General features: G+C 40.9%; 1 protein-coding gene and 1 pseudogene across 4 annotated transcripts in view; one reads left to right on the top strand and one right to left on the bottom strand.

Annotated features, from left to right (window-relative positions):
- The window catches only part of DENND5A (DENN domain containing 5A), a 128436-nt gene that overhangs the window by 67042 nt on the left and 38393 nt on the right, over nucleotides 1-23001 (bottom strand). For all 4 annotated transcript variants that reach the window (XM_054438379.2, XM_054438377.2, XM_054438380.2 and 1 more), the window contains exons 2-4: nucleotides 5961-6032; nucleotides 5081-5190; nucleotides 2071-2728 (exon numbers count right to left, since the gene is read on the bottom strand). In XM_054438379.2, the coding sequence (XP_054294354.1) occupies nucleotides 2071-2728; nucleotides 5081-5190; nucleotides 5961-6032 (840 nt within the window). The remainder of the gene's footprint in view (nucleotides 1-2070; nucleotides 2729-5080; nucleotides 5191-5960; nucleotides 6033-23001) is intronic.
- LOC129007460 (small ribosomal subunit protein uS10-like) lies at nucleotides 17895-18399 on the top strand (annotated as a pseudogene).

The following is a 23001-nucleotide window of genomic DNA, read 5'->3' as shown; positions in this document are numbered from 1 at the left end:
CAAGGCTGCAGTGAGCCATGATGGCACCACTTAACTCCAGCCCGGGCAGCAGAGTGAGATCCTGTCTCAAAAGGAAAAAGAAAAGAAAAAGAAAATCACCTTTTTGCTACTATCCTTGAAATAACTGATTCAGAATGGAATCATCAATAGATGCTAAACTATTAGGCATCCATAAACTGCAAATATAATACAAAAAATAAAAACTAAAAAAAAAATGGTTAGGCAAAACTTTAAAGAAGAACAGAATAATTAGTTTCAAAGTATCTCCCCACGACTTACATGTTAATTACCAAGGGAAAAATTATAACTTTCCAGTTAAGAAACCACAGACATCATCTTAACCAAGTGAGCAGATTAGTATAACCAAAAATGAGACAAAATGACATCATATGCCTGCCTCCTGTAATCATGAAAACTGACAGTATGTGCCTCCTAATATAATGCACTGAGAGAAGCACAATATCACTTCTATGGTATTTTAGGCAAAAAATTTATAATCTGAATCTAATCATGAAAACACCAGACAAAACCAAATTAAGGGACAGTCTATAAAATAACTTGCTTGTACTCTTCAAAAATGTCTGTGTCATGAAAGACAAAGGCTGAGAAACTCACAACTAAAAGCAATGCATGATATGGCACTAGATCCTGAATAAGGAATTTTTTTAAATTATCATAACAGACATTATCGGGTACTAGAGAAACTTTAATATAGTATTGTCTCATTGTTAGGTTTTCCAAATTTGATCAATGATAGTTATTGAAGAGAATGTTTTTATTCTTAGGAAATAAACACATGAGTATTTAGGAGTCACAATAACTCTCAATGGTTCAGTTATGTTCACACACAGAGAGAGATCGTAATAAAGCAAATGTGGCAAAATGTTAACAATTAGTGAATTTGGGATAGGGTATACAAGAGTCTTTTGAACACTCCTTGCAACTCTTCCATAAGCTAGAAATTATTTTAAAATAAAAAGTAAAAAAAATTGAAAACTCTCATGGCTATCTAAGAGCCATCTAAGAATAAAAGCCAAAGTCCTTGCAATGGCCTACAAGATTCTATACAATTTGGCCTCCAGTTAAGTCTCTAACACCATCTCCTACTACACTCCTGCTCATTCACTCCATTCCATCCACCCAGCTTCTGGTTCTTGAATACATGAAGCACATTCTTGTCTTAGACTGTTTATACTTCCTGTGCCCTTTGCCTGGAATACTTTTCCTACAGATATTAACAGATCACTCAGGGATGCCTACCTAACCACTCTATTATAAACTGGAACTTCTCTTCCCCAAATACTATCCTTTTCCCTGTTTTATTTTTCTTTATAACCCTTATTAAATACCTTACAAACTACATATTTTATGTATTTATTTAAGCACCTCTCTTCTCCCACTAAAATTTAAGTTCCACTATAGCAACAATTTTTCTGTCTTGTACACCACTACCCTTGAAACAACAACGCCTGGCACCTAGTGCACTCTCAGTAAATATGTACTGAATGAACGAATTTCATGTTACTAGCCTGGCTCATTAAGTAAGCATCTGTTTCTTTCTAATCTACTTTACTATTTTGTCCAAATATGCTGCTTACACTCAACCTCCCATTTATAAAAACAATTCAGTTAAGCAAACAACAAAAAGAAGCAACACACCCACATTTTCTCAATATATAAAGGATTATCCTTTGTGAATCCTCAATTTTACTAGGCTGAGAAAGAGGCAGAAATAACTCTGTAGAATGACAGAACAGAATTGATGGAAAGTCAGCTTCCTGTGACCATCACCTCCTACCCACCCCTCTTTTCACTTCAATCAGAAGGGACATAGGAAGCAGTGTTCCCCTCCAAGACTGGAATGCCCAGCAAAAGGCCATGAAGATAGTTAATCAGAAATACTGGCCCTCTCATATCTATCAATTTGCCATCCACCACCTACCTGCAAAAGATCTGGGTTTTGCTCAAACTGTAATAGCTCTTAACCTTTACAGTCAGCCCCACTGTATCTGAACATGGAAAGCAAGGAAGCCTGAGGCAGGCAGAAGGCTCTAGTAAGCACTGACTTACGCTGTGAGTAGAGCAGGATTTGAAACTCCAGAAGGGCACAAGTAAAAAGCTGAAACACATTCTCCACCCCGAGCAGTTCAAAAACCTCTTTGACAGGAAAGTCAAATAGGGGAAGCTCATTGGTACTTGGTCTCTGGCAGATTATTGGCCCATAGACTCCAGAAAACTTCAACGACCGGCCAGGAGGTGGGAGTGGCACCTCGTACAGTACGTTGTATATGTAGCTCTCAAGAGGCAGTGGAGGGGGCTGAGGTGAAGTGACTGCCTGGTGGAGTTGCTCCAGCACGCTCCGACATGCCTTCATGAAAGACATGGGTGTGATGAGGCAGATGCACTTAGAGACATAGAGAGTGTCCCGGCTAATGTCATAGGAGTTGAAGCGCTGCAGTTTGGTCACAGGAGTGTCTTCACCATCCTCCATGCTGCTCTGGTCTCTGCCATCAGCAGGGGGAGCATGTAGGACATCATACTCAGCATTGTGCATGTGGTAGAGGGTCTGCATTGCACTGCAGATCTGCTTGCTAGTCACCTCTTCATAAAAAGTGAGGGCAAACCCAAATGTCCGAGAGCCATCCTCCCTTGTGATAATAAAGGCATGGAACTGGGGCTCCCTGGGATCAGCCTGGGTCTTGAATGCCAGCCCTTTGGGCATACATAGCTGCAAAAGACAAGGCAACAGGCAGTGAGAACACTCACTGGCAATCCTCTTTCAGAACACCATCGCTATTTATTTATTTATAGAGCACCTACTAAGCTGAGCGTGTATCTGGCTTAAAGCTCTCTCTTTCTAATGCAAGACATGCAAGTAAATAAAATCATAATGCAGTCATCAGGGATATACAAAAGTGTATGCAAAGTACTATAGGAACACAGAACAGATAACTCAGCCTGGGAATATCAGAAAAAGCTACAAAAATGGGCCAGGTGCAGTGGCTCACATCTGTAATCCCAGCACTTTGGGAGGCCAAGGCAGGTGGATCACTTGAGGCCAGCAGTTCAAGACCAGCCTGGGCATGGCGAAACCCTGTCTCTACTAAAAATACAAAAATTAACCAGGTGTGCTGGTACACGCCTATAATCCCAGCCACTGGGGAGGCCGAGGCATAAGAATCACTTGACCCAGGAGACAGAGGTTGCAGTGAGCCAAGATCATGCACTGCACTCCAGCCTGAGCGACAGAGCAAGACTCTGTCACCAAAAAAAGGTAATGTTAGAGTTCATCAAGTACACAAGGGATAGAAGGGTATTTTGGGGACAAGAAGAAAATGCACAAAGACATGGAGATAAAAGAAAACTTGGAGAATTTAGGAAATGGTAGGTGGTTAAGCATGACAGCATGACAGAGAGTAAGATATGTATATTAGGAGATGATGCTAGAAATATATCTAAAAACCAGATAGATGCAACTATATACCTAAAAATAAAACAAACTTGTAAATAGTATTGGACTATCACCTCACAAAATTCTGTCATTAGTAAAACTTCTTTTTACATCAAAAAGTATGCTCATTTCATATAAACCAAGGAGATGACATAATCAGGATAAAGATGTACTATTTTCACTGTAATTCAGATGGGTTATATAAAGAAACTTGGATAGTTAATCAAACTGACCTGAATCAATCAGTTCCCATTTTCCAGTTTTACATGAACCTGGCTATACAAATAAAATATGATATCCTGGGTTAACAAACACAAGGACCTATATTATATTATATCTATTAGCCTTAAACTTGACTTCCCAAAGGCTAGGTATTTCTAGAATATAGCATGTTAAAATGAAATAAACGCTAGACTAGGAGTCAAAAAACTTGAGGCTCTCAAAGACAGTTTCTTCATCTGTGAAATAATAATATAGTTTCTTCTCCCTACTTCACAGGGTTTTTGTGTGCATCAAACAAGACCATCCTCTAAAAACTACAGAATGCTATTAAAAATGTAATAGAAGGCCAGGTGCAGTGGCTCACGCCTATAGTCGCAGCACTTTGGGAGGTCAAGGTGGGCTGACTGTTTGAGCCCAGGAATTTGAGAACAGCCTGGACAATACAGCAAAACCCTGTTTCTATAAAAAAATATACAAAAAAGTAGCCAGGCATAGTGTCGTGCACCAGTATTCCCAGCTACTCGGGTGGCTGAGGTGGGAGGATCACTTGAGCTCAGGAGGATGAGTCTGCAGTGAGGCAAGATCACACCACTGCTCTCCAACAGCCTGGGCGACAGAGTGAGACCCTGTCTCAAAAGCAAATGTAATAGAGGCAGTACAAAGATAAGGTTAAGAGCAGAGGTCTGGAACCAGACTACAGTGCTCAAACTCCAACTCAACTACTTATTGGCCATGCGAGCTTGAATACATTACCTAACCTCTTTGGATCTTAATTTCTTCATCTGTAAAATATGTACGTGTGTATCTGTTTATTTAATACTACCCATGTAAGGAGTATTGTGAGGATTAAATAAGTTAATTCATGTAAAATGCTTATTAGAGTGCCTAGCACAAGGTGAATATTCAATAAAGGTTAGCTTACTCATAGTGGTATATTCTTCCACAGGAGATTTTTAAATGCTGTCCTATCTAAAATTATGATGAAACAAAAAAATGAAAATAAAATTATGATGAAACAAAAATACCCACTTCTGTCATATTACTGAGATATATACAGTGCAGAATGAGAGAAAACAATTTTAAACTAGTGAAGTTTAAAATTAACTCATCATATAATCTCAATGCAATAAATAATCAACAGATCAGGACCACAAAATAAGTTCACTGACACAATACTATGTATTTCTCTGACACAACAGAAACACATTATAACTTTTAGCATATTTAATATATTCTGAATATCTGGTATTTTGACCAAAATGCAGAATAATAAATAATATGCATTATAATCCTTTCTTCAAAAGTTACTGGTATTTGGTGGGACCACTGCTACCACAGCCTGAACTCACAATCCTATTATAAATTACTCTGTAAATTATCTCATACTTGTGGCTAACAAATACCAACCATTCCTACTGCATCTTGGTCAAAGGGATTCCATTCTACGTTCTCAGGATATCGTGCAAGGACCTTAGATTTGAATGTGCGTCTCAATGGTGTCTGCTCAAAATTTTCTCCTGTAAGAAAAAGAATGAAGCAAATCATCTCTACAAAATCCCTTTAAGTCACAGGGTTATAAATGTCTGAGCTTGGTAGTCCAGCAAGGTACAGAAATGAAGGCAAGGAGGTTAGTATGCCAACCATCTAAGAATAAGAATAGGAAAGGCATTAAAGTTATTAGGTCAGTAAAGAAGCTGAAAAAGTATAGCATGGTTAATGTTAGACATCACTAGCTGTCAAGTTCTCCTTCAAAATGAAATTATTACTACAAACCCAATGGTTAATTTTCTTGGGAGAGAGTGAGAAAGCACAAGGAATGATAAGGATTGTATCTATCTTTTTTTTTCCCCTGAAAGCCACGTTTAATTTGCTTAAAGTCAACTAAAAACATCACAGAACCATATTTTCCTTAAAATTCAGAATAAACTACGCAATTCAAAGATCTCTGGGAAAAATACAAAGAAATGAAAAGATGTAACAAAGCAGATTTCAGGGTAAATCTAATGAGATATTCTGTCAATTCAGAATTACTTGAAATTTCCGGAATTGTCCTTTGTTTTCCCATTCCCCCTCCTAAAAACACTAAAGTATATTGAAATAAGAACATTAAAGTGAAGAGAGAAAGAACCAAAGAACCCACCACCTAGAGGGATACAAATCTGAAAAATCTAGTAGTCAAAAAAGCACAAGAAAGTTAGAAGGTCAAAGGTTACGAAATACCACTGGAGAGATATATGTAAGAACCATTAGAAAGCTTTGGGTGTTCTCAATTTTGTTTTGTTTTTACCTTCAGTCGTACTTGAAATGAAAGGGCTGGCACCATCCCTGGCTTTAGAAGCCTGTATGTACTGGCATAATGCTATATGATAAATGAAATAACAGAGTATTACAATAAAGCAGTGTTATTCAAACTTTTTTGACCATTATTCCAGTACAAATTACATTTTACATTATGAAGCAATAAACACATACATGTATGTGTATACGTAAATTTACCTAAAGCAAAAATTTCACAAAATAATACTTACCTTTACTATATATATAATGTCCTCTCATATTTCCTACTCTATATCATTAAAACAAAAAATGCTGACTGCAGGCCTACTAATGATCACAATTCAATTTGAAAAACATTATAATATGGTATAGTAGAATGAAGAGCTCAACTGATACCAAATTACCGTAAAGTCACCAGTGCTTTTATCTAAAAGTATATTATCTCAAATATTGCTTTTCCTAAGGAATTAGGGAGTGTGGGACAAATTAAATGCATATAAACAGTTCAAACAAATAAATTTTAGATGTCGGGGAAACATAATCAAGGACAATTCAAGTGAATTCTATACCTGTTTACTGAGTAATCAAGGGACTTAGATATTGTGAGGAATAGAGATGAACCAGACAAAGCACATACCCTCAATGATCTCAATGTCAAATATACAGGAAAAAGAACATACACATACAAATAACCATTTCACTGGAAAGCTATTATCTGGGAGGCTCCAGATCTTTCACCTACATGGCCTAACCATTCAGAGTACACTTGCACAGGGTCCTGTTTGCGTGTGCTAGTTGATAGAATAAATTCTGTTACAAATATAGTTTTTCTAAGTTGGTCTGGAACCTAAAGGGACTTGTGATTATTAAGGAAAATGCATTCTTCACCATCACAGGATGAGATGCATCTAAGTCAGAAAGTCCTTTACCCTAAATCAATCCCAAAGGCACCTCAAAAGTTTCTAAAAGAGAAAAGTTTATAATAACTCTAAGGCACCTGTTTCTGAAACTAATAATAATTCCAGTCAGAAAGTTATTGCTTTTATAACTACAATCTCTCCTCTATTTTCTCTGAGGTTTTGTCCACCATCAGAAGCAGCAGCTCACTTTTTCACAATTTTCAAATTCTGATAGGACCCAACCTTCTTTGTTATTAAAAGCAAGTGCCACAATTTCATTCCTCTTATTTCCTGATCCTTCTTCCAAACAAATTCTTCTGAAACTTTCTTTTTGAGCAAATTTCATCCCTCAAAATACATTTGGTAATCTTCACTAAAGAAGATTGGCAAAAATCAGCAGGCAGCTGGTAATAGCTGCAGCAACAAAGTCCTACAGCTTATGTAGAGCTAGTCTCAGAGCTTTCTGTAACACCTGCAGAGCCCACCCACGGTAAGCCTGCACTTACTGTACAAAGTAATTAAGCAGCAAGCAGCTGACATAATGATCTCGTCTACAGTCTGAAATTCTTGGGATGTATTTTTAAACTGCATTTATGTCTGAAAGAAGATAACTGTTTCTTCCTCCTAAGCTTCTTCACTTTCAGTTATCAGTTTGCTCATTTCTTCCTAACTAGCCAGAAAATCCCCTCAGTAAAAACCACGAAATATCACAACAGAGAGAGGAATCAGGACAACTATCACTGTCCTCTGTAAAGGAAAGACGCCTTCCTAAAATGGCTCTAGGCGTCTATGGCCATAACCACCCTAAATGCGCCTGATCTCATCTAAAATGGCTGTAATGAGCTCCCTAAGACATGACATGCATGTGTGAGAAGACAGGAAAGCTGAGTGATTAAGGGGAGAACTTTTAAAAAGTGAGATGAAGAATGGAGCCAAAGGTGAGCAGGACCAGCTGATCTGAAGTGTGGTCAAAAGGCAGAGAAAGGCTATGAATCACTGGAGAAGTGATTGTTAGAGCCTCTGTCCCCACAACCACCTCTCCACATTTGCCCCTTCTTTAAATTAGCTAAGGGAAGAAGTCTTGTTAAAGAGTCTGGTTCTGAATAAAGGACTATACGGGGTGCCAAAGTTAGACAAACGTCCTTCTGTGAATTCGACTGGACCAGTAGCAAGAGCAAAGTATTTTCTCCATAAGGGGAAAGGAGATGTATAAAGAAGTATGAGGGCCCTGAAAACAAATCATATTCATTTCAGCCGCTCTACAAAGAGTGCCAGAAAAGGTAAGAGAAGGGGATTCACAAACCTAAGATTTTTTTTACTGAAGTGATTCACTCATCATTTACTTAGGGCTGAGTTTTAAGAATAAACAGTAAGGGGCTGGGCACAGTGGCTCATACCTGTAATCCCAGCACTTTGGGAGGCTAAGGTGGGCGGATCACTTGAGGTCAGGAGTTACAAACCAGCCTGGCCAACATGGTGAAACCCCATCTCTACTAAAAAATACAAAAATTAGCCGGGCGTAGTGGCGGACACCTGTAATCCCAACTAATCAGGAGGCTGAGGCAGGAGAATCACTTGAACCCGGGGGATGGAGGTTGCAGTGAGCTGAGATCACACCACTACACTCTAGCTTGGGTGACACAGCAAGACTCCATCTCAAAAAAAAAAAAAAGAAGAAACAGTAGGAAAACTTAATCCTCAAAAACACCTACATAGGCCCACCTCCTGAAACCTGTGTATCACAGGTACCTTAAATTCTCAATTATTTAGACCCTTTGAAATTCAAACAATATTAGGAATATGATATCACCACCACAACTGTCCTATTGTCCTAGAAACAATAACTAATTATTTGTCCAACACATATAGATTATACAAACATCAGCAGATCTGGATATAAGATCTAAAGCCCATTTCCAAGAACAATTTCAAAATTAGTCAACTACGTGTGAGTCTATCTTTGTGAATCTGCTTCCAAGGAAGTACAGTTCAAATCAATCATAACAGATTTTTTTTTAAAGCATACATGCCTTACAAGAACTTTTAATAGGTTTTTTATCTGTTCTGCTTTGACCAAGCCAGAAATAAACCGACATTTGTTGTTGCTGTTTTGAGATAAGGTCTCACTCTGTTGCCCAGGCTGGGGAGCAGCGGCGCAATCACGGCTCACTGCAGCTTCAACCTCCTGAGCTCAGGCTATCCTCCCACCTCAGCCTCAAGAGTATCTGGGACCACCACGCCCAGCTAATTGTTTAAATTTTTTTGTAGAGTCAGGGTCTAGCTAGGTTGCCCAGATTGCTCTCAAATTCCTGGGCTCACGCAATCCTCTGACTTCAGCCTCCCTTACAGGCATGCTCCACCACACCTAGTTTAAAGACATTTTTATATCTGGCCTCTTGAAGGTGATAGGGAGGATAATATAAAGATCTGTGAAACTACAATGGGAAAAAACTGATTTTATCAACAGACTATTTTATATCTAGTTCATACAGGTTCTGCTTCCAGTCATGGCAGAGTAGCTCCCTTCAGACCAACTTTCCTGCAGACAAGTATGAGCTTGTCTGGAGAATTAAAAAGCAAGAAGATTCTCAAGTAGGGAAAAAGGTCAGCACTTCAAAGAAGGTAATGATACTGGGTGAGTTTCCCTTTTTTATGGCTTCCAGTCAGGCAAGTACCTGTCTGTCATAAGAGGTGGGTAAAACTCAAAAACTCATAATCCTACTAGCTTAAGAAACCAGAGGGCAAATTTTAAGGCAAACCACAGCAGCTGGGAAGTGAAAGAGGGAAATTCCAGAGAGAACCACAGAAGGGAAGACCCAAAAATCTGTGTACAAACTCTGCCTACAAACCTAGCTGATCCCTGAACCACGCATGCATGGAGCAGAGCCCAAGCAGCCAAGTTAAGGGTAAAAGAACTGAACTGAAATTTAAGTTGCCACTCACTACAGGGAAACAGTTAACTTAAAAATAATAACAATAATAATAATAAAATAAAAAAAGAATGCTCTCTGGAGGGAGGTAACAGAATTTAGTTCTTTACAATCCAGAATTGCTCAGCATATAAAGAAACAGGGAAATATGACCCATTCTCAAGAGAAGAGTCAATCAACAGAAACCAACCCTGAGTTTACTCAAATACCGGAATTAGCAAACAGGAATTTTAAAGCAGCTGTGATCATAATGAATGAAAAAATAGATCTCAGGCCAGACGTGGTGGCTCACTCCTGTAATCCCAGCACTTTGGGAGGCCAAGGCAGGAGAATCACGAGGTCAGGAGTTTGAGACAAGCCTGGCCAATATGGTGAAACCCCGTCTCTACTAAAAATATAAAAATCAGGCAGGCGTGGTGGCGTGCACCTGTAGTCCCAGTTACTGGGGAGGCTGAGGCAGAAGAATCTCTTGAGGTTGAGGTGGAGATTGCAGTGAGCCGAGATCGTGCCACTGCACTCCAGCCTGGGCAACAGAGCAAGACTCCGTCTCAAAAAAAAAAAAAGATCTCGACAGAGAAACAGACATTACAATGCAGTGGGCTGGCTTAAAAGCAGATTGGAAATGACAGAAGAGTTACTGACCTTGAAAAGAGAACAACAAAAATTATCCAATCAGAAATACAGAGAGAAAAAAGGATTAGAGAAAGAAAGAGCTGGCTGGGCGTGGTAGCTCACACTTGTAACCTCAGCACTTTGGGAGGCCAAGGTTGAGAGGACTGCTTGAGGTCAGGAGTTCAAGACCAGCCTAGGTAACACAGCAAGACCCCATCTCTACAAAATAAAATGTATACATTAAAAAAGAAAAGGGCAGCAGGAGAGAGGACCTCAGAGATGTGTGGGGCAACAAGTCTAACATAATATAATTGGAGTTCCAGAAGGAAAATAGAGAGAATGAGGCAGAAAACAATATTTGAAGAAGCAATAATCAAAATTTTCCCAAATTTGGTAATAGACAAAAATTTACAGATTCAAAAAGCTCAATGGACTCCAAGCAGTATAAATGCCAATAAAATAATACACAAGTACATCACAGACAAACTTCTGGAAACCAATGATAAGAGAGAACCTTGAAAAGAACTAGAAGAAAGGACACACATTATATTCAAGGGGAAGAAATTGAAATTACCACTGCCTTCTCATCAGAAACAATGAAGGCTAGAAAACATGGAACAACACAAGTACTGAAAAAAAAAAAACAAATAAATAAAAATCTGCCAAAACCAGAATTTTATGAACAGAAAAAATATCCTTCAAAAATGAAGGCAAACTAAAAACATTTTCAGGCAAAACAGAGAGAATTCATCACCATTAGACCTGTACAGGAATGAGAAAAGCCAATCACAGCACGTTATTTACGTATTATATGATTCCATTTATATAATATTCTTGAAACTATAAAATTAGAGAAACAAAGAATGGTGGGGAAGGGGGAGAGTTGGGTGGTTGTGGGGAGAGGAAGGTAGATGGGTGTGGCTATAAAAGGGCAACCCCAAGAATTCCTATGGTGATGGAACTCTTTGATACCTTGACTATATCAATGTCAAGTTCCTGGTTCTGATTTTTTTTTTTTTTTTTTTTTTTTGAGACAGAGTTTCACTCTTGTTGCCCAGGCTGGAGTGCAATGGTACAATCTTGACTCACTTCAACATCCACCTCCCAGGTTCAAGCGATTCTCCTTCCTCGGCCTCCCGAGTAGCTGGGATTACAGGTGCCCGCCACCATATCCAGCTAATTTTTTTTGTATTTTTAATAGAGACGGGGTTTCACCACGTTCGCCAGGCTGGTCTCGAACTCCTGACCGCAGGCAATCCACCCGCCTCAGCCTCCCAAAGTGCTGGGATTACAGGCGTGAGTTTCTGATAATATCTATATAGTCCTGCAAGATGTCACCAATAAGGGAAGCTGGGTAGAGTGCACAGGGAATCTCTCTGTATTATTTCTTACAATTGCAAATAAATCTATAATTACCTCAAATTTAAAGTTTAACTTAAAAAAAAAAAAAACTTTTTTTTAATGGTTCTAACAACCTCTCAGGGTTTTTAAAACAGAGGCTGCATGCAATACATTTAAAGCATTCAAAACTATACTGTGGGCAGGGTACGGTGGCTCACACCTGTAATCCCAGCACTTTGGGAGGCTGAGGTGGGTGCATCAACTGAGGTCAGGAGTTCAAGACCAGCTGGGCCAACATGGTGAAACCCTGTCTCTACCAAAACACAAAAATTAGCCAGGCATGGTGGCGGGTGCCTGTAATCCCAGCTACCCAGGAGGCTGAGATGGCACAATCGCTTGAACCCTGGAGACGATGGTTGCAGTGAGCCGAGATTGCACCACTGCACTCCAGCCTGGGTGGCTGAGCGAGACTCCATCTCCAGGAAAAAAAAAAAAAAAAGAAGAAGCGAGCCAGGGAGGGGACAAGGGAACCTCTCCTGTTTCAGTATCACATGGACTGCCTCAACTTACCATATCAACAGCAATCCTATAAGGTCTATTTCACATTATCTGTAGATTATCTGCAGCAAGAGTGATGAAATTCTTTCCTCTGCGAATGCATATGTCTAAGTTACTATGCTATCCTTTGCATACTGGCATTCTGGGATATCCTAAAATGATACTATTGGTGACCATGGTCATCAACTGAGTGTCATCCATGCTATAATCAGTTTATTTCCCACACTAAAAGATGGCACTGTATCTTTCCTGTTATAAACACTTGTGAAATAGACTGCCCAACAGCATGGTACTGCTACCAACTCACACTTCTACTTTTTGTGCATGTTGAGAGCTAGGTTGTTTTGTCTTCAACTCTCTGGCTGCTCCAGCATTTCAATTCTCCCTATCTTCCACACAATTTCTGAACCCCTATATAAATCAGAGGGTATCACCTGTCTGATGGTGGGGCACAATGTAGGAAGGGAAGAGATTACACATTTCTAATTAAATGAGAGTTAACCTTATGATTACTTTTATTAATAGATGACTTTCATTACTATCAGCACTTTTTAAATAGAGACACCTTAAATACAGGCACACATACACAATAAGGACTGCAGAGTTTTGGAAGCTATCACTCTTCCTTATCTCTTCTTCACATGAAATTAAAGTAATTTTACAACTCCTACACCGTAAAGAAGGTACTATTCTTGAAGAGATAGGCTGTACCTTGGCCCACATCACCAGCTGACTGTGGTGCTCAGGAGTCAGACATTCGCAAATAAGTACCCAGAATACAAGCAATGAACTGTCCACTGCCCCCCAACCCCCACCCACAGGCCTTTTTGTTTTGTTTTTTTGAGACGGAGTCTCGCTCTGTCACCCAGGCTGGAGTGCAGTGGCACAATCTTGGTTCACTGCAACCTCTGCCTCCCAGGTTCAACTGATTCTCCTGCCTCGGCCTCCCAAGTAGCTGGGATTACAGGCGCCTGCCATCACGCTCAGCTAATCTTTCTATTTTTAGTACGGACTGGGTTTTGCCACATTAGCCAGACTGGTCTCGAACTCCTGACCTCAAGTGGTCGGTCGTTCACCTTGGCCTCCCAAAGTGCTGGGATTAAGGCATGAGTCACTGCACTGGCCCCACAGCCCACTTCTAAGTCCTCTTCCAAGGCACTAACCCAGGAAAGCTGCTTACCAGGCTTTTCAATGTAAATTTAAGGGAAACCCTGTTACTCCTGTTTTCTCAAGGCAGATTTGTTCACTCTCTTTCTCAATACTTTGTCAGATAGTTTTAGGTTTGTATACACAGCCATTATTTTTATTTATGTTTTGCCACCTGCTTAACATCTTCCAGGCACCACACGTGATCCAACTCATGTACCTAGTATTTCTAAAATGGCTGAACTTCTTATGTGACCAGTTTTAGGGAGACTAGGTTTGAGAGCCTATCCAGTCAGGACTGTTCCAAACTGCATCTAGGACAAACTGAAAACACTTTTGTTCACATTGCCTTCCCTTTAGCCCAGCCGAATGCCCTGCAGAGCACACATCTGTCAGGTAACATCTGGAACTCACATATTTCCTGTTTAGTGGGTGATGCAACCAGCTGTCCAATTCATGGTCTTTTAGACCAGTCTAAAAAACCCAATCCTGTGTTCTTTTCTTTTTTTTTTTTTTGAGATGGAGTCTCACTCTGTCGCCCGGGCTGTAGTACAGTGGCACGATCTCAGCTCACTGCAACCTCCACCTCCCAGGTTCAGGCAATTCTCCTGCCTCAGCCTCCCTAGTAGCTGGGATTACAGGCACGCACCACCATGCCCAGCTAATTGTTTTTGTGTTTTTAGTAGAGATAGGGTTTTGCCGTGTTGGCCAGGCTGATCTCGAATCCCTGACCTCAGAAGATCCACCCGCCTCAGCCTCCCAAAGTGCTGGGATTACAAGCGTGAGCCACCACGCCTGGCCGTTCTTTTATATAATTAATAAATTAGTTAGATGTATACGCACACTCTTCCAAATACAGTGAACTCCCAGAGGCTACACAGGTAGGTACACACGCACCTTTCTCTAAAAGCTAGCCCCTCCAGAAAATTGGGCTTAAGCAAACCCATTTCTATAACTAAAAAGTGGCAGAGGCCAAATCTCAACAAGGGTCCCCATGCTCTCCTCAATACCAAATTTTAAAGTAATCAGCCTAAATTAAGTCTGAGCAACTAGTCAAGAAGGCAGGAGACAGGATTAAGGACCTAACTTGGCTATTTACTAATTGTATGACATTAAACAATTTACTGAGTCTTGTGAGTCTCATTTTCTTCACCTGAAAGATGAAGTACATGACTAGCTGCTCATCTCTAAAGGTTTTTCCAGCTTGGTCATTCCATGACTATTGGGCCTAGAGCCTGATACAGCATGGGAATCCCACCTTTTAAACTTTCAGTGAAAGACTGAGGGCTGAAGGTATGCATTAGCTCTTCCTCAGCTACCTCCCTCTTTCCAAAACCTTGCTAAAACAGTGGGGGATGGAGAGTGGCATAAACCCACAAAATCAGAGTGAAGGCAACAGTAATAACATTTTAGAAGCTGAAAAGCTGATGGATGAGTGGTTACTAACAGTAGGCTTGAGAAAGGCTGAGATACAAAATAACCTCCAAAAAGCTCAGGAACTTGTAGCATTAGGCACCTTTCAAAGTGGAGATAAAGATGGAGCCAAAAACAGGAGGACTAACCGAAAGCCTATTTAAGAACCAGCAGGGCAGAGGACTGTGGCTCGTGCCTGTAATCCCAGCTAATCAGGAGGATGGCTTGGGGCCAGGAGTTCGGAACCAACCTGGACAATGTAACGAGATCCTGTCTCTACAAAAAATTTAATAATTACTAGTCTGGAAGCTGAGGTGGAGGGATTGCTTGAGCCTGGGAGATTGGGCTGCAGTGAGCTGTGATGGTGCTACTGCACTCCAGCCTGGGTGACAGAACAAGAGCCTATCTCAAAATAATAATAAAAATAATAATAATAAGCTAAGCATGGTGGTATGCATCTGTAGTACCAGCTACTCAGGAGGCTGTGGTGGGAGGATCACTTAAGCCCAGGAGTTCGAGGCTGCAGTGAGCTATGATCACACTACTGCACTATAGTCTGGGCAACAGAGCAAGATCCCATCTCAAAAAAATAAATACAAAAGAATCAGCAGGCATCAGCTGATGAACAGATAAATGAAATGTATAATAATACAATGGAACATTATTCAGCCATAAAAAAAATGGTGTACTGTTACATGCTACAACACAGATGAATCTTGAAAACATGCAAAGTGGCTTAAGATCACATACTGTATCATTCCATTTATATAAAATGTCCTGGCTGGGCGTGATGGCTCATGCCTGTAATCCCAGCACTTTGGGAGGCTGAGGCAGGTGATCACCTGAGGTCAAGAGTTTGAGACCAGCCTGGCCAACATGGTGAAACCCCATCTCTACTAAAAATGCAAAAATTAGCCAGGCGTGGTGGGACACACCTGTAGCTCCAGCTACTCGAGAGGCTGAGGCAGGAGAATAGCTAGAACCCAGGAGGCGGAGGTTGCAGTGAGCCGAGATCTCACCATTGCACTCCAGCCTGGGCAATAAGAGCAAAAATTCCGTCTCAAATAAATAAATTAATTAATTAATTGCCCAGAAAAGGCCTACGTATGGAGACAGAAAGTAGATTAGTGTTTACCTGGGATGAGGGGATATAGAGTGACTGCTAATTAGTACAAAGTTTCTTTTTAAAGTGATTAAAATGTTCTAATTAAATTATGGTAATGATTGCACAACTCAGAAATACACTAAAAGCAGAAATTGTATAATGTAAGCAGGTAAACTAGGCTATGTAAATTATATCTTCATAAAGTGATTTAAAAAATAAAAAGACAAACAACAAAAGAAATTTGGCATGCTAGTAAAATACAGTCTCCTACTGTCAAAGCATGTGTCATTTCCAACAAAGTATCTTTTCCCACACAAAAAAATTATCACAGATAAAAGATATGCAGAGATAAAAGATGATACTGTATACATAAAAAAAAGAATAGACTGTTGTTTTAAAAGAATACTCAGAAAATAAAACAAGGCTGGGCAGTGGCTCATGCCTGTAATCTCAGCACCAAGGTGGGTGGAGATTGCTTGAGTCCAGGAGTTCAAGACCAACCTGGGCAACATGGCAAGAGCCCATCTCTACAAAATAATAATTAAAAGATTAGCCAGGCATGGTGGTGCCCACCAATAGTCTCAGCTACTTGGGAGGCTGAGGCAGGAGGACTGCATGAGCCCAGGAGGCAGAGGCTGCAGTGAGCTGAGATAGCACCACTGCACTCCAGCCTGGGTGACAGAGCAAGACCCTGTCTCAAAAAAATAAACAAAAATAAAAACAAGCTTGTGGAAATTAAAATGGTGTCAGAAAAATATAAAACTCAATAGAAGAGTTAGAAAATAGATTTGAGGAAATATCCTCATAAGTAGGACAAAATAAATAAAATTAGAGAAAAGTAATAAAATTAGGCTGGGTACAGTGGCTCATGCTTAGGCTCGCTCATGCTTAGGTTGGGGGCAGTGGCTCCCAGGTCTTTGGGAGGCCGAGGCGAGTGGATCACTTAAGCCCAGGAGTTTGAGACCAGTCTGTGCAACATGGCGAAATCCTGTCTCTACTAAAAATACAAAAATTAGCTGGGTGTGGTGGAGTGTGCCTGTAGCAGGCTGAGGTGGGAAGATCGCTAGAGCTCGGGAGATGGAGGTTAGAGTGAGCTGTGATCATGTCACTGCACTCCAGCTGGGTGACAGAGTGAAACTTTGTCTCAAAAATAAATGTATTGGGCCGGCGTGGTGGCTCATGCCTGTAATCCCAGCACTTTAGGAGGCTGAGACAGGTGGATCACCTGAGGTCAGGAGATCAAGACCAACCTAGCCAACATGGTGAAACCCCACCTCTACTAAAAAAAATAAAAATTAGCCGGGCGTAGTGGCACATGCCTGTAATCCCAGCTACTTGGGAGGCTGAGGCAGGAGAATCGCTTGAACCTGGAAGGCAGAGGTTGCAGTAAGCCGAGATCGCGCCACGGCACTCCAGCCTGGGCAACAAGAATGAAACTCCATCTCAAAAAAATAAATAAATAAATAAATAAATAAATAAATAAAATGTATTTATTTATTTAAGAAATAATAAAATTAGAGTTCATCCAAGAGGTCTAAAACCCAAATAAAAGTATACCATAAATAGGGAAGAGAAAAAATAAAGAGGAGGAAATTATCAACAAAATAATAAAGTTTCCCAGAAATGAAAGGCATGAATTTCCAAACTGAAAGTGCTCTTCAAGGATCTAGCACAATGGATGAAAACAGACCCACACCAAGACACATCATGATGTAATTTCAGAATGCCAGGGACAATGAGAAAATTCTAGATGTTTCCAGGAAGAAACAAATTTACCAAGGAAAGATATCTGAATAGCACTGGATTTCTCAATAGCAACATTGGAATTTAGCAGACAAATGAGGCAATGTCCTCAAAATTCTGTGGGAAAATTATTTCCAGTTAGAATTATATACTCAGCCAAATAATAAGAGAGTAAAAGAAAGAAATTTCAGCTTTTTTTTTTGAGGAAGACGCGCTCGTGGGTGCTGAAGAATTGTGGTCCCTACGCTCCTGCTCCTGACTCACCGCTGTTCGCTCTCGCAGAGGAACAAGTCGGTCAGGAAGCCGCGCAGCAGCCATGGCTTTTAAAGATACCGGAAAAACACCCGTAGAGCCGGAAGTGGCAATTCACCGAATTCGAATCACCCTAACAAGCCGCAACGTAAAATCCTTGGAAAAGGTGTGTGCTGACTTGATCAGAGGCGCAAAAGAATTTCAAAGTGAAAGGACCAGTTCGAATGCCTACCAAGACTTTGAGAATCACTACAAGAAAAACTCCTTGTGGTGAAGGTTCTAAGACGTGGGATCGTTTCCAGATGAGAATTCACAAGTGACTCATTGACTTGCACAGTCCTTCTGAGATTGTTAAGCAGATTACTTCCATCAGTATTGAGCCAGGAGTTGAGGTGGAAGTCACCATTGCAGATGCTTAAGTCAACTATTTTAATAAATTGATTACCAGTTGTTAAAAAAAAAAAAAAGAAAAGAAAAGAAAGAAATTTCAAACACATAATCTCAAAAAAAAAAAAGTATTTTCTATGACTCCTTTCTCAGGAAGCATATGCTCTGCCAAAACGAGAATTAACAAAAAAAAGACTTACATATGGGATGGAGGAAACTGGAGGCATCACAAGAGAGTGACAAAGGATAACAAAAGATAAAGTGAGGGGACATCCCAAGATTTTAGTGCAATAGGCCTGGCAGGCCAACACCTCAAACAATCCAGACTGATGGGGCTCAGGCAAGAATCCACAGCTTGCATCATATTTTCCAAGGGATCTGTGAGCCAAAAAATACTTTAAGCCACTGCTTTAAGGTGTCCACTACAGGTCTTGCACAAGGAACAAACCACAACAGACTTCTATAACAAAAAGAAATTTTTCAGATGTTGCAAATCTCAGAGACAAAGAATGTGGAGTAATGCAGTAGATTAACACATCTTTTCTGATTGGATATTATCATTTAGAAAGGAAGGAAAGGGGCTCAGTCAAAGCACTCTAGAAGCCCAGGGAATTTGATTTAAATGAAGCTTAATACCTTACTCCTCAAAACATTCTGAAGAGAGATTGGTTTTGTTTTTTCAATTTGTGATTTATGTCCCACCTACCTACCGACCTCAAAAAACAAGGTGGTATATAAGAAAAATCATATAAAAAAATTAAAGCAGGACAAAGAACACTAAAAGCAAAAAAAAAAAACAGATGTGCTTAAACGCCTGTGGCATAACTTTCTTATAAATTGCAAAAAATGATAGTTTGCTTGCAATGTATGATATTTAAAAATAATTCGGGCCAGGCACAGTGGCTCACGCCTGTAATCCCAAAACTTTGGGAGGCCGACACGGGCAGATCACCTGAGGTCAGGAGTTCAAGACCAGCCTGACCAACATGGAGAAACCCTGTCTCTACTAAAAATACAAAATTAGCCGGTCGTGGTGGCACATGCCTGTAATTCCAGCTACTTGGGAAGCTGAGGCAGGAGAATCACTTGAACCCAGGAGGTGTAGGTTGCAGTGAGCCAAGATCACGCCATTGCACTCCAGTATGGGCAACAAGAGCGAAACTCTGTCTCAAAAATAATAATAATAATAATAATTCAACATGGAAAAAAATATGAATGAAAATATCGGCCAGGCACAGGTGGCTCACGCCTATAATCCCAGCACTTTGGGAGGCTGAGGGGGTTAGATACCTGAGGTCAGGAGTTCCAGAGCCTGGCTAACATGGCAAAACCCAGTCTCTTCTAAAAATAAAAAAATTAGCCAGGCATGGTGGCGGGTACCTGTAATCCCAGCTACTCGGGAGGCTGAGGTAAGAGAATTGCTTGAACCTGGGAGGCAGAGGTTGCAGTGAGCTGAGGTCGCACCACTGGACTCCAGCCTGGGCGACAGAGCAAGACTCTGTCTCCAAATATATACATATATACATAAATTAGCCAGGCATGGTGGCAGGTGCCTGTAGTCCCAGCTACTTGGGAGGCTGAGGTGGGAGGACTGCTTGAGCCCAGGAGGCAGAGGTTGCCGTGAGCCAAGATGGTGCCATTGAGCTCCAACCTGGATGACAGAGCAAGACACTGTCTAAAAAAAGAACACAAACCCAAAAAACAAAAAACTTTGGTATCAGAATCAGAGATTAAAACATTGAAGCAGCTGGACATGGTGGCTCACGCCTGTAACCCTAGCACTCTGGGAGGCCAAGGCGGGTGGATCACCTGAAGTCAGGAGATCAAGACCAGCCTGGCCAACATGGTGAAACCCTGTCTCTACTAAAAATACAAAAATTAGCCGGGCATGGTGGCGGGTGCCTATAGTCTCAGCTACTCAGGAGGCTGAGGCAGAAGAATCTCTTGAACCTGGGAGGCAGAGGTTGTAGTGAGCCGAGATAGCGCCACTTCACTCCAGCCTGGATGACAGAGCAAGACTCCATCTCAAACAAACAAACAACAGCAACAAAAAAAAACACTGAATAGGTCCCAACCCATTCAGTGCTGGGATTACAGGCATGAGCAACTGCGCCTGGCCTGGCTAATTTTTGTATTTTTAGTAGAGATGGGGTTTCACCATGTTAGCCAGGCTGGTCTCGAACTCCTGACCTCAGGCAATCCGTCTGCCTCGGCCTCCCAAAGTGCTGGGATTACAGGCGTGAGCCACCGCACCCAGCCAACCCCATGTATAGTTCTAATTATTACAAGGAAATCACAAGTTATAATTGCCAATAATGTCTTTAACTAATTGAGAATTTTGTTGTTGTTGTTTCTTTTTTTTAAGACGGAGTCTTGCTCTGTCGCCCAGGCCAGGGTGCAGTGGTGTGATCTTGGCTCAATGCAACCTCTGCCTCCCAGGTTCAAGCAATTCTCCTGACTCAGCCTCCCAAATAGCTGGAACTACAGGTGCATGCCACCACGCCAGGCTAATTTTTTACATTTTTAGTAGAGATGGGGTTTCACAGTGTTAGCCAGAATGGTCTTGATCTCCTGACCTCAGGATCCACCCACCTTGGCCTCCCAAAGTGCTGGGATTACAGGCGTGAGCCACTGCGCTTGGCGAGAATTTTTAATATCCAATTATAATTTTACAAATGCAGGGGTCTTTTAAGAGGACATGAGCTTTTTCTAACATTTTATCATAAAAAGTACAATGAACTGCCATGTATCTATCACCTAGCTTTAGCAATTATCAATGCATGACTAATCTTGCTTTACTTGTATATCCTCATGCCAGATTATTTTAAAGCAAATCCAAACATATCATTTTATTTATAATATTTCAGCATGTCTCTCTAAAAAACAGTATCTCTTTTTTAACATAACCTCAATACTATCACTATACCTAGAAAAATTTGACCAAAAAAATCCTAATGCCAAAAATCTAGTCAATGTTCAAATTTCTTTAGTTGATTCATAAATGTTTGAAACCTTTTAGATCACTAAGTAGACTTAAAATACTGTATAATGGCCTGTAATACTAAAAGAAAAATTTAATGTTTCCAGGAACTTTTTTATATGAAGTTGCTTAAGAGCATTAGAAGGAAAAAAGGCAAATTTTCCCTATAAATACACCACAGAAAAATTAGAGGAACTTCAGGTCTGACATAAGATCACAGAATAGGGAAGAATAGAGCCAGATATAAGATCAGAGAATGCACATGAATAGAACCAGATACGATTTTCAAAACATTTAACAATCTGTGCAATGTGAGCACCAACCAATCAGAGCAAACACTAGCCATACACATATGGCATATAGGCTAGATATCAACCCTGGATACAGCCTTGACTGAGGAAAAGCGAAGAGGCCTCAAGAACGTGCTTTCCATGCTGAAATTCAACCCTGCCTGCAGTGGAGCAATAAGCTGCAACTATATCAGTTACAAGCAAAGTTGCCGCAAGTCTTGATATAGCATACCTTCTACCAGACATAGCTGTTAACTGCTAAATCACTATAGCTGCAACTGATCATCCCTGCATCTATCAGTTGAACTAGTCAAAGAAAGAATCCTTTTTGAAGCAATTAGCTGATAAAGTAGAAAGAGTTCTTGATTGTAGCATGATCTAGAATACAAGCTGCTTGTCTCTGAAAGTTAAAACTGTAATAGCTGGCTGGGCACGGTGGCTCATGCCTGTAATCCCAGCACTTTGGGAGCTGAGGCAAGAAGATCGCTTGAGCTGAGGAGTTCAAGACCAGCCGAAGCAACATAGCAAGACATCATCTTTACCAAAAGAAAAAAAAAAAATTAAGGCTGGGTGCAGTGGCTCATGCCTGTAATCCCAGCATTTTGGGAGGCTGAGGTGGGCAGAATAGGCCAAGGGAGGCGGAGGTCAGGAGTTTAAGACCAGCCTGGCCAACATGGTGAAACCCCATCTCTACTAAAATTACAAAAATTAGCCGGGCATGATGGCGGGTGCCTGTAATCCCAGCTACTCGGGAGGCTGAGGCAAGAGAAACACTTGAACCTGGGAGGTGGAGGTTTCAGTGAGCCAAGATCTCACCATTGCACTCCAGCCTGGGCAACAGAGCGAGACTCCATCTCAAAAAAATTAATTAATTAAAAAAATTAAATTAGCAGGGTGTGATGGCACCACACCTGAGGTCCTAGCTACTTGGGAGGCTGAGGTGGGAGGATTGCTAGAGCCGGGGAGATTGAGGCTGCGGTGAGCTATGATCACACCACCGCACTCCAGTCTGGGCAACAGAGCAAGCAAGAGAGAAAAAAAGCATTAACATCTGACACTGGTACCTGGGAATGTTAATATCCTTCAACCTATTGCCTGTAGGTTACAGCTTTTCCAATAAATTATTTAGCTTGTTAAAGAATATAAAAGATAGTCCTCTGTGATTGTTATTTAGAATCCTTTCATAAACAAAGGGCATGCCCTGGCCATTTAAAAATAAACCTAAAACGGTCAGGTGTGGTGGCTCATGCCTGTAATCCCAGCACTTTGGGAGGCTGCGGTGGGCGGATCACCTGAGGTCAGGAGTTCAAGACCAGCCTGGCCAACATGGCAAAACCCCATCTCTACTAAAAAATCACAAAAACAGCCAGGCGTGGTGGCGCGCGCCTGTAATCC

Source organism: Pongo pygmaeus, chromosome 9 (genome assembly GCF_028885625.2).
Source record: "Pongo pygmaeus isolate AG05252 chromosome 9, NHGRI_mPonPyg2-v2.0_pri, whole genome shotgun sequence".
Lineage (NCBI taxonomy): Eukaryota > Metazoa > Chordata > Mammalia > Primates > Hominidae > Pongo > Pongo pygmaeus.
Note: the sequence above shows the minus strand (reverse complement) of the source record. Positions and strands in the feature narration are given on the sequence as shown.